The sequence below is a fragment of the Cynocephalus volans genome, chromosome 4, assembly GCF_027409185.1.
Source record: "Cynocephalus volans isolate mCynVol1 chromosome 4, mCynVol1.pri, whole genome shotgun sequence".
Taxonomy (NCBI): Eukaryota; Metazoa; Chordata; class Mammalia; order Dermoptera; family Cynocephalidae; genus Cynocephalus; species Cynocephalus volans.
In genome coordinates, this window is record NC_084463.1 from 8,432,126 (window position 1) to 8,444,319 (window position 12,194).

The following is a 12,194-nucleotide window of genomic DNA, read 5'->3' on the forward strand; positions in this document are numbered from 1 at the left end:
AAAGTCTTGGAAGAGAGCAGCCCTGACTTGAAGTTTAGGGAGGTTTTTAAAAGGCACATTTTTACATTAGTCACACAGTTAAAATTATCAAATAGTCACACACATATAGTTATCATATAGTTACACACATACACACATTCCCTCCTGGTGTGAGGAGGGGGTTTGGGGACCCTAGTGCAAACTTAAAACAGAAGCTGAAACAAGCCCGTTAATCACTCAGGGGCAGCTTGGGTGGGGAACAGCAAACAAAATTCAAACTTCTCTAAGTGCAGGCTAATATTTAGCTTTTAACTTCTATCAAGGGTGCTGAAGAGCTGAGGAGGATTTCCAAACAACATTTTCTAAGCAATTTAAACACTATTTAAACTTAATTAATCTACCTTGTCACACAGCAAGCAGTTTTACAGAAGCAAATTGCGTATGTTATGAAAGTGGGGGCCACCCTATCTCAATAATTAGTGAGATTTAATCATTCCATAATGTAAAAATATATCAAAATATCATATTGTACCCCATAAATATATAATACATACAATTATTATTTGTCAATTAAAGGTAAAATTATAAAATAAGTGGAAGAAATGAGGGAAATGAAAAGTCACCATTAGAACATGAAGTAATCTTTGCTGCAATCAAGATCAACCAGCGAATGATAAAACTAGTGAATAAACATTCAAGGGAACACAGAATACCTGTAGTGTCAATATATCTTCTCAAGAGTATTTATTATTTACAAAGGGAAAGATAGTAACTTCACAATGGGGAAACCCAGCAGACACCACCTTAATCAAGTGACCAAGGTCAGGCTCACCAGTAAGTAGACATAACATGACACTCCCCCTTATATCATGCATTGAGAGGAGCAGATCACCTCTGTGATGTTCTTCTCAAAAAAATCATAGCCTGAATCTAATCATGAGAAAGTCTCAGACAAAGCCAAATTGAGCAACAGTCTAAAAAATACATAACTGATACTCTTCAAGTTCATAAAAGAAAAGGAAAGACAGGACCTATCACAAATTGGGGAGGACTAAGGAGGTATGACACTAAATGCAGTGTGAAATCTTGAACTGAAAAGGGGACATTAGTGGAAAAAATGGGGAAATCTTAATGAAATCTGTGATTTAGTTAACAGCATTGAATTTATGCTTCTTAGTATCAATAATTGCACTATAGGTATGTAAAATATTAACATTAGGGGAAGCTGGGTGAAGAGTATAGGGAATTCTCACTTTATTGTTGCAAATTTTCTGTAAATCTAAAAGTTTTTCAAAATAAAAAGGTTTTTTTTTTTTTTTTTTGTCTTTTTCGTGACCGGCACTCAGCCAGCGAGTGCACTGGCCATTTCCATATAGGATCCGAACCCGCGGCGGGAGCGTCGTTGCGCTCCCAGCGCTGCACTCTCCCAAGTGCGCCATGGGCTCGGCCCCAAAATAAAAAGTTTTAAAAAATATCAAAGTAGATCCAACATTGCATGGCATAAGTTTTATGACAGAGAAACAGCAAGCAAAATGTCTGAGAGACATAGTAACCATAGTTTTAGGTATTAATTGCCAATCAGATGATTAAACTAGAAAGATGTTATCTTTCCAGCAAGGCTAGGTTGCATCTGAGTCTGGCAGAGAGGAATGCCCAAGTGATTATTTTCATAATGCTTTCCAAAAGTCAGATGATAATATGGGATCTTATATTATTCTGTATTGTTGTGAAACTCTCTGCTGTGTTTGCACACTGGTTAACACATGTATGGCATCCAAATGTTAATGAAGGAATGAGTGAACTTGTTTAATATGATGAAACATGAATATATTCCATTCCACTTGAAAAATGGCGGTCAGAAACAAATCCTGCATTTTCATATTTCATCCTCTTCCTCACCCCTCATTTCACTAAATGCTTGTGCAGAAATCTGCAGACTGAATGAAGCAGATTATCCAGATTCCTGTGAAGAAATTAAAAGTCTTTTAAGTACCTTTTTATTGCCACTTCTTAAACCTGACCGTTATTAAGTTGCTGAAAAATAACTACGTATCACTTTTGCCAGGGAAGGACATAGAAGTGGTGAGGGTTCTGTAGTTAAATTTGGTTTCTGTTCCAGTTCTGCAACTTAGTAGCTAGCTGTATAACTCTGGCCAGGTACTTAATTTTCTACTCTCACTTTCTCCTAAAGTAAGGATTCCTCATAAGGTTATTAAGAAGAAATCATCTTCAGAGAGCTTTAGATCAGCTTCTAGCACTTTTAAAAGAGATAAGGATAATATCAGCAGACAGGGCGTAAGTGCCAGGAGTACAGGCTATTATTCCCCTACACTCTTCTTTCAAGGAATTTAGTCTAATGGGGAAGGTATGTAAGTAAAATAATAATAATGAGAATGGTAGCAGCAGTAGCTGCCGTTTATTAAGCGCCTACTATGTTTCAATAGCATTATATATATTATCTCCTTATATCAATATTCACAACTTTATGAAGAGTAGATATTTTTCCCATGCAAATGGGGAAGCCAAGTCTCCAAGAACTTAAGTAATTTGCCCAATATTACATAGCTAGGTAAACCCAGGATTTGATCCCATATCTGCCTGACTCCAAAGTCTTCCTTCACCCATTCATCCAATGATTATAAATACAATGTTTGAAGAGCTTTGACAGAGTTATAGAAGACCTTTGGGTGTGTGATACTGTAGTAGCTCAGTGAGTCTGATTGTCTTTCAGTGTTTCTTTTAACATTCTGACAGACCCAAGTTCCTGTTTTCCTCAGTTACCTACAGAAAATAGACTTAAAGAGCTGCTTCTTACTATTCTTCTTGTAAGTGCACAGGAAGCTTTTTTTTTTTTTTTTTTGTCCCAGATCTGTAAAGCCAAGGTTGAAACTCAGCTACCACAGGCATAGTGATGCTTTTCTAGCTCTTGCTTGCTTCCCGGTGAAGTGTACCAATGAGAGCTTAAAGCAATAAAGAGGCCAGCCTGCCTTCCGGGCAGGCCTCTGTCCCAGTCACTCCTTCGAGTTCATCTCACTAGGGTATGGGGAAGTTCAGAGTGAAGTAGCTCTATAAGGGCTCTTTGAGACATTAAAACTTTACAGTGCTATTTGGAGAGTATCCTCAACTTACATGTACTAAAACTTATCCTGTGATTATGGTTTAAAATGCAGCAATTATTGTACCTATTTCAGGATCTCCAAAAACATACCGCAGAGCTTCTTGTGCTTTTCTGTGTGAGTGAAATTAACATTTTCCTCTTTAAACCTGATTTGAACATCCAGCCTTGACTCATTTCAGAGTATGGTTTTCCTAGAAAATTAGAAACATACATCTATATGTGTACACACGGGTTATGGTGTGATAGGAGTGGTTAGTCATTGAGGTGGAATTGAGAAGATAAGGCCTTTCTGACAGTCATTTTGGAAAGTAGAATATAGGACTGAACTGAGGTCACATTTTAAAGAGAAAAGGTCTCATTGGCATCCACTTTGCCTCATACTCCTGGATGCCCAGGACAGACCGCAGTGTTGTTTCACCAGATTTAGACTATGTCTGAATGTGCCCTTTCCCCAGATGTACCCTTTTTCTCTTCTGAACCCTTAAGCTTCCTCCACTCTTTTTCTACCTCTTCTGTTTATTTTCTCAGGGACTTTTTACCAGAAAGGCAATAGTTGGTAATAATGGTTTCACAGAAAGAGAAGAGAACTGACATTTCACATCTACTATGCTGTAGGCATTTGACATTCTTAACTTCATCAGTCCTCACAAGTATCCTACCTGGATAGGTGGATTATCCCCACATTGATTGATATGGAAACTAAGGTTCAGGGAAGTTAAATAACTTCCCTAGAGGACTCAAAGCTAGAAGGCGGCAGAACTGGAAATCAGTGCTAGTTCTCCCTAACTTCATAGGTTGTACTTTTCCATGAAGCTGTGGGAATGGGGATTGCTACTGTTGTTACTGTTACTTCTGCTTGCCACCAGTTTTTATGTCAGCGAGCTAAGAAAATGCTTTGCCTAAGTTACAGATGTATGCATAATCTCGAGGTGTGAGTTTATGTTAACACTTGAGACCATCACAACAACTTGCTGACTATATTTATTATTTCAACTTTACAGATGGAGAAACTAAGATTCACTTACAAAGACTGATCCAAAGTCACAAAGCCAGTCAGTCAGACAGTGGAGACTCAGTCCAGTCCCCCTCGGGGCATCTCTTAAAGTTCTCTCTGCATGCAGTGCCATGCATCAGTTATGTGTAGAGCTAGTTCCTGTTACTGAGGCAGTGTTCTTCAGTCAAGAGAATGTTATAAGATAGTACAGATACAACTTACAAAATAATAGGAATTTGTTTCTTCACTAAGAATATAAGACTGTATAAAGGCTTAGCAAAAGGGTGTAAGCTTGCATTTATACCAGAGCTCACTGAATGTTTTTCTTGTATATTGATGTACAGCTTTGAGTACAGCTTTCCAGAGTACATTCTGTATATCAAAACTATAGATTCAGTATGACTAAGACAATAAGGAGAAGGCCATTAACTGTTTTGAAGTATAACACCACTGTGTTCCATAAATGAATAAGTAATAGTGGTGATAGGTGGCCCATGGCTGGGCCATTTAGCCATCATACATTCAGATGAGCTATTCAGATGGGTATCTGCCTAAAACAGGATGTGTGGACCAGCACTTAGAAAGCTGTTACTTTGGAAACACTGTGCTCAGTTGCCTTTAAAGGTGATATATCTTGCTACTCTTGGGTAATGGCTGTTAGAGCAACCAGTCACTCAGTTATGTTTAGGTAAATATCATTTGTATTTTTCCTTATGGACCATATAAGATAGAGCTCTTTATCAATCATCTGATAATTGAAATTCTAAGGTTATCAAATTCAAGTTGGTTGTCCACACCAATGGATTTTCTTTCAGCAGTAAAAATACATGATTTAAAGTATTTTTCCAATCTCTCACTCTCTTTGAGAAGAAAACTTTATTCACTTACACATTCATTCAACAATATTTATTGTGTGCTTGCTATTTTCTAGTCATCGTGCTGAGTGCTAGGGAAATGTCACAAGGTAGATATCATCCCATTCCTCAGAGAGTGAATAGTAAGTGGTAATATTGTTAATATAGCATATTATGAAATCTACTACAGAGAAATGCAGTATAGTTTGAGAGCATAGATGAAAGTAACGTTTATTTCCATCCCAATAGATTTCGGTTTTGGAAATTTCTTTAAAAGTGGTGAACTGCTGGCAACATGGTGTGGCAGCCCTCCTTATGCAGCCCCAGAAGTCTTTGAAGGGCAGCAGTATGAAGGACCACAGCTGGACATTTGGGTATTGCTTTGCTTTGCTGTGTTAAATGCATCTGTGATGATAATACTTGGTTCTCTGGCTCATCTTAGAAGTTTCTGGTATTTAAACTTAAGCAGTATTTCATATTTTCTCCATCCGCTGGACTATAAATAGAACATCTTGAAATGGATCCGTAGGAAAGAATTTCTAGGCACAGGTGTTACCATCCTAACAGCAGCAATGACTTAAATTTAAGTAGTAATCAAAACGATCAACTTCAGATCTTTTGGTGTTTGTTATAGGATACATATTGCAGTAGTCAGGGTTTCAGGGTTTTTTTCAAATTCTGAGAAAATAATAAATTCAAACAGGAATTTTTCAGTCCATATGACTTCACGAGCCCTGGGTTGTTTAGGAAAACAAAGAGTGAGGTTCTCAGTAGAAAGGTGATTGTACTGTTTTCTTCCCTAGAGCATGGGAGTCGTTCTGTACGTCCTTGTCTGTGGAGCTCTGCCTTTTGATGGACCCACTCTTCCAATTTTGAGGCAGAGGGTTTTGGAAGGAAGATTCCGGATTCCATATTTCATGTCAGAAGGTAACAAACTGTTCATCTTACTAATTGTGCTTTACAGAATTTATGCTGCACATGAAGTGCCTAGGCAAAAGCTTCCCTCTTTCTAAGAGTTCGGGTGCCAAATAAAGTGATCGCGTCATTTTAAAAGCCATAGATATAAGCAACCCCCTCCATGTAAGTAAGACAAGTTCCAGCCTTCCTACTTATAACTAAAAACAGAACGTTTCCCGGCTTTAGAGCAGCAAGTCTTCCCATTCACTCTGGGTCTATAAATGTCCCAGATTTATTTTAGACTTAGAGAAGCATTTCATAGATACAGATTCACAACCATTTTCCTCTAAGTACCAAATGGATTGTGCAAAATTAAACATTTTAAAATTAAATTAAAAGCCAGCTGGCAAAAAGCCCTGCTGAATTAAGATAAAATGTGATTATCCCTGCCTGTTTTGTGTGAGGTTGTTACATAGGTGGCAGTTAAGTTTACTCCTTAGTTTTGTTTTTAGTTATGATCCTTAACGCTTTTGTTTCTACTAACAAAATAGTAGAAATAATGCTCTTAGTATGGACTCTGGAGCCAGACTACCCGGTTTTAATCCTGAGTCCACCACTTACTGCCCGTATGACCTTGGCAAGTTGTATCTCCTTACTGTGCTTTGATTTCCTCATCTATAAAATGGAGATAATTGTAATTCCTACCTGGGGGTATTGTGAGGATTAATTAAATTTATCCATATAAAGCACTTAACAGGGTGCCTGGCATAGAGTGAGTGCTAGAAGGTTAACTGTGTGGGGTGTATGGAGAACATGATGTTAGCTCAGAGAAAAAGCTAGTGCGCCAAGTTGCAGCAGTGCAGTTTGCTTAGTTTAATCAAAAGTCAAGAATATTTCACGTTCATTTTTCTCAGCTGCAGTGATGTGGAGAAGAGCAACAGCCCATAGGAAAGCTCTTTGCCTCACCTACATAGCCTTACTGTTTCAGCTTTAGATGTGACTGATGATCATTTTATTATTTGCTTCTTCTACAAATGAGGCTTATCTTTTTCTTTAGTGGAAATCTAAGTCTGCTAGATATTTTCAGTGGAGAAACCCATTAAAATGGTTCATTTAGCACAGAATAGGATAGACCTTCACCGTCCTGTTTTTCTTAAGTATTTGTTCACCATGTGAACTTGACAAATATAAGTAACCCTCATGTATTCATTTATTTATTTGACCTTCTGCTTTGTAATGGAGGATACAAAGTTTAACACCATTGTACAAAGTCACATGAGTCAAGCAAATAACCCTGAAGTGCAAGGTGATTTATGCGACTTTGGTAACATTGTGTTTTCTAGATTGTGAGCACCTTATTCGAAGGATGTTGGTCCTAGACCCATCGAAACGGCTAACCATAGCTCAAATCAAAGAGCATAAATGGATGCTCATAGAAGTTCCTGTACAGAGAACTCTTCTCTATCCACAAGAGCAAGAAAATGAGCCATCTATTGGGGAGTTTAATGAACAGGTTCTGCGACTGATGCACAGCCTTGGAATAGATCAACAGAAAACCATTGAGGTAAAGTGATCAGAGATTTGACTAAAGATGTTTTAGGATTCTACAGCACTTAGTAACTTGAAATTTCATCCTCACACCTGTCATCCTGGTCTTTAGCACATCCGTCCCCAGCACCTACGTGTGCTGTTTAGTGTTGCCTATTGATCACATCAGACTCTAATTATATTTGCTTTTATTCAGTGTCTGAATTCCTTCCTTTGCCCCATCTGCTAAAAAGTTCAAGAGAATGCACTTATGGAGGATTCAGAAAAGACAAAGATGGAAGTTTAACAAATACAAGGTAGAAAGTTTCTTCCAAGATGATGCATGAAGTTTTATATAGGTACTGTAGTTAGCTAGTTTGTGTGGAACACAAATGTGCAGATATGGAACAGGCCAAGGGCTGAGCAGGGAACAAGAAGGGTAGGCATCAGGTTTACAGAACCCAATGGGATTTAGATTGTAAGCTGAAGAAAGTCAGAAGGCAAAAATAGGTGGGTCTCTGATTCAGAACTCATAGAACTGAGAAGATCATGAACCTAGGAAATTTCTCTTGGTTTTTACTTCTGTCCTCTAATAGTTAGCATATTTATATGATATTCATATTTTTAATACCTTCACAACAGTAAAAAACAGTGCTTTTGAGGAGGAAGCATAACTAGGAAGATTATCTAATGCTCCCATGTTGGCTGTGAAAGACCAAGGCTGCAGACTGTAGGGCTTTCCTGCTGTGCTCATCGCACATTCAATGATGTTTTTCTGTACTTGTCCATGAAGTAGATCCAGAATGGCAGCTGTGCGTGCAGTTCCGCTGGCCTGTGATTTTTGTTGAGAGTTCTCTGTACCTGGGATGCCCTGCATAGTGTCCATGCAAACTGTCAGGTGGAATTAATTAGAAGCCTAAGGAGCAATTGTTTCTCTGTTCCATTATTATCTTGGGATAGCTGGCAGGCTAGAGATGTGAAAATTTGGGAAGCAACTTTATTTTCAAGGTTTCAAGAGGGTGGGACTGCAAAAACAAGAGGAAAAAATTACCTAAGAACAGAGACATAGTGTCTCTGAATCTAGCAACCAGATGTCATTCTTCCAGCCCAAAATAATCATCAGAAAGTTCCACAAAGTTTTTAATCATTCACTTTAGAGTTTTGATCGTTTGGACTTGTATTGAAGCTATGGAATTAGAGCTCTGGGCTCAGGTTGCTAACTGACACCATAGTTACAGCTATGAGATGGGACCATATGACAGCATTGGAGAATGTCTGCATGAGACAATGATGGCATTTTCTCTGAATGCAGTAAAATAAATGGATCCTGTTAATATAAAAGAGCTGGTCAAGTCATTTAAAGATATCACCCTTTATATAATTAATACTAGAAATAGAAACTTTCTGCCTTCCAGTCTAAATTCTCAAATAGCTTTCATCTGCAGGCATACTTTGTCACTCTGTTTTTAAGAACACATGATTTCCTCCCTCTTTTTTCTTTTTAGAAAGGTATAGACCACTGGATTGGTTTTTATGGTTCTCTGCCTTCAGCACTTGTTTTCTCTTTCAGTCTTTGCAGGACAAGAGCTATAACCACTTTGCTGCCATTTATTTCTTGTTGGTGGAACGCCTGAAGTCACACAGGAGCAGTTTTCCTGTGGAGCAGAGACTTGATGGCCGCCAGCGCCGGCCCAGCACCATTGCTGAACAAACAGTTGCCAAGGTAACACCCCATTAGCCCACAGTCTTATCTGTGCATGTGCCTGTTCACATGTTTGACACATTTTTCATCTTGTAGTACAAAAGGTTAGGATTTCATCCTCTACCCTCTGTTTTTCTGTAAAATTTCTGCCTCTGTCATTTACTACATTCTCAGTGTTTTAGCCCCTTCCTGTTTTTTAAGGATTAACTTTATTTCGAACAGTTTGTTTCTTTAAAAGATGTTTTTTGATTATTATTATTCACTTATGTTGAGAGTTAACATAACTAGCCTGTACATGAAGTTTTATTTAACAAGTTTTTATGGCAGATTTACCACGTGCAAGCTTCTATTATCAAACACTATAGGGAATAGGATGTATAAAATCCAGTCATTGTCCTCTGAGACATTACACTGTAGAAGTGAAATAAGATTATAAATAACCAGCACTCAAACTAAGGGAAGATGAGTGCTGTAGAAGAGCTAAGGATCGGGAGACAGAGCCACATCTGAATGGGGAATGCTTCATGGGAGAGACAGCATGGAAAACAGAACTTCACTGGTACGGAGGACTTTGTCAGGAACAGGCAGGACGGAAGGTACTGCAGGTAAGCAGAAGCAGCAGCATGAGATGAGCAGAAGTATACTCAGCAGGCAAGTGGAGGGTATGGTCAAGTTAACCAACTTGAAGTACAAGAAGATGAAGAGTTCTAGAGGTGAGTTGAAGCCAGCCATATTGTGAAGAGTTTTGAATTCCAAGGTAAAGAGTTTACTTTCAATTCAGGAAGCAATAAGGAACTAATGAAGGCTGTTAAGCAGAAAAGTGATATAACTATAGCCATGCTTTAAGCTAATTAATCTGGTAGCACTGGGAAGGATGGGTTGGATAGGGAAGAGAAGAGAGTTGAAGAGAGCAGTTAGGAGATTATTATAGTAGTTGAGATGAGAAATACTGAAGGCTTCAACTAATGTGCTAGAAGTAGAAAGGAAGGGGCAAGTGTAAGAACCATTTCAGAGGTAGACTCCATAAGAACTTAGCAATGGTTTGGAGAGGCAGCTCAGCATGATGGTTAAAAGCAGGTACTTTGGAGCAAATCCCAGATTGTGCCATTTCCTGCTGTGTGACATTAAAAAGTTTCTTACAGTGTTTCTGTGCCTCAGTTTCCCAAGTGTAAAATGGGGATAATAATAGAATATTGTGACAATTAAATGAGTTAATATTTGTGAAGCACTTAGAACAGTGCCTGGCACATAGTAACTGCTTTGTAAGTGTTTGTTATATAAAATAGTAAATAAACGTTGAGGAGGAAGGGACAACAATGAGTTAGAGATGATTCCATCTTGAGCTTGGGCCTGAGAGAATAGTGGTGGCATTAACTCAGTTGCTCAGGAGGAGGTATGGATCTGGATCCCAGGGAGAGGCTGGGGCTAAAGATATTTGGGGAATCATCTACACAAAGATTGAGAAGAAGGGTGGTGTGTTCATCTGCTCTGTTAGGATTCCTGTCCACTTCTGTGAGTAACTTACTTTGTTCAAAGTGAAATTAAGAGCAGAAGAGTTTTGACTTTGCATTTCTGTGGCCTTTTACAAAATTTACAGGATTATACTAACATTTTGCATTGGCTTCTACAGAATATAAAAAAACAAGGAAATTAAAATCTTGATTTTAATAGGCAAATGGTATGTTTTGTTATACATTATACATAAAGTAATGTGAGTAAAATAATGCAGCGATACAGTTCCAGATATTTGGGTTAAAGTATCTCTGAGCACTTGGAAACCTTCAAAGTTCAGTGATACTGCTTTCAAGACAAAAAGAGGGAGATAAAATGAGAATTCGTAAGTTGGGGTAATAGTGAGATGTAGTGGTATCCCTTCCCTCTTGCTAATGCCGCCAGACAGACAAGGAAGCAGGAAAGTCCCAGTGCTGTAGCAGACTTTCCTGCCAAGCTTCTTTATTCTTCTTAAATGTTCCACAAGTGAGGGGTGGCAAGTGATTACATAAACGATTGTTCTTGAGCACGTGCGTATGTTGTACATGATATCCTTTCATATCTAGACTTTAAGCAAATTCTCTGGGATATCTCAAATGATATTTAGTTTGGCTTGGAGTTCAGATATGTATAACATGGTTTCTTATGTTTGATAACTTTTTTTTTTTATACCAAGCTCCCCATGAGTTTTCACTTTATGCATTGACCCAAGTTGTCATAGAAACCTTACTGTAACTTAAAATGTATCTAATTCAAATGAAGTCTTCAGTGCTCATCCACACACTTGTCTTGTGTGCCTTCTGTCTGGTAAGCAACAGACACTTGGGCTGAAGAAAACATTCCCTTCCCTCAGAGATTCACATTCTAAGTTTTAATGTTGAGCTTGTTAAAAATAGATTTCTCAAAAAAAAAAAAAAAAAATAGATTTCTCTGTTTTTTTGGATATAAGTGTGCTTAAAGTTTTAGGAGAGCCTTCTCACTTTAATTCTTTGATGTTCTAATTTTTTGATAAAGTAGCAAATCACCTGTTACTTGATATAGCAGTAAGAAATTGAGGAGACAATATGATCCAGTGCAAAGATCACATGAGCTGTTGAATCAGACAGACCTTGGGTTCTGTACAGAGCCAAGTGACTTTGGGCAAGTCATCATTTCTGAGTTCCTGTGTTCTTAAATATAAAAAGGAAATATTTTCTTTGAAAGATTGCTAACAACATAAAATTAGTTAACCTAAACCAACAGTTGAATTCAGCAAATAGAGCATTTGTGTGCCAGGCACAGTCCCAGTCACTGTGGCTTCAGGAGTACCCAGTAAACAGTCCCTGCCATTAAGGAATTTATCATCTAGTGATGAAGTACCCATTGTTATTTAGAAAACAGTGAAATTCCCATCATACATAGATTTAGAGTTGTTATACTCATATTTGCTGTATAACATTCAGGAAACATGGCAACTAATTAACTTCAGACAACTCTTTAGAAACAAAATGTCATACCTTTCTATCATGATCTCTAACCACTAGTTTTTAACAGTCCTTCCACTTCAAGCTGGCATCATCTGTAAGCAGATGAGAATGAAATAGTCATTCCAGTTTCTTTAGTTACTGATTAGAGGTTGCCCTCCACAACTAC

General features: G+C 38.1%; 1 protein-coding gene across 1 annotated transcript in view; it reads left to right on the top strand.

The window, feature by feature from the left end:
- SIK2 (salt inducible kinase 2) overlaps window positions 1-12,194 on the top strand; it is a 115,645-nt gene that overhangs the window by 84,706 nt on the left and 18,745 nt on the right. The window contains exons 5-8 of the mRNA XM_063093861.1: window positions 5,195-5,319; window positions 5,749-5,872; window positions 7,186-7,406; window positions 8,940-9,092. Coding sequence (XP_062949931.1) covers window positions 5,195-5,319; window positions 5,749-5,872; window positions 7,186-7,406; window positions 8,940-9,092 — 623 coding nt within the window. The remainder of the gene's footprint in view (window positions 1-5,194; window positions 5,320-5,748; window positions 5,873-7,185; window positions 7,407-8,939; window positions 9,093-12,194) is intronic.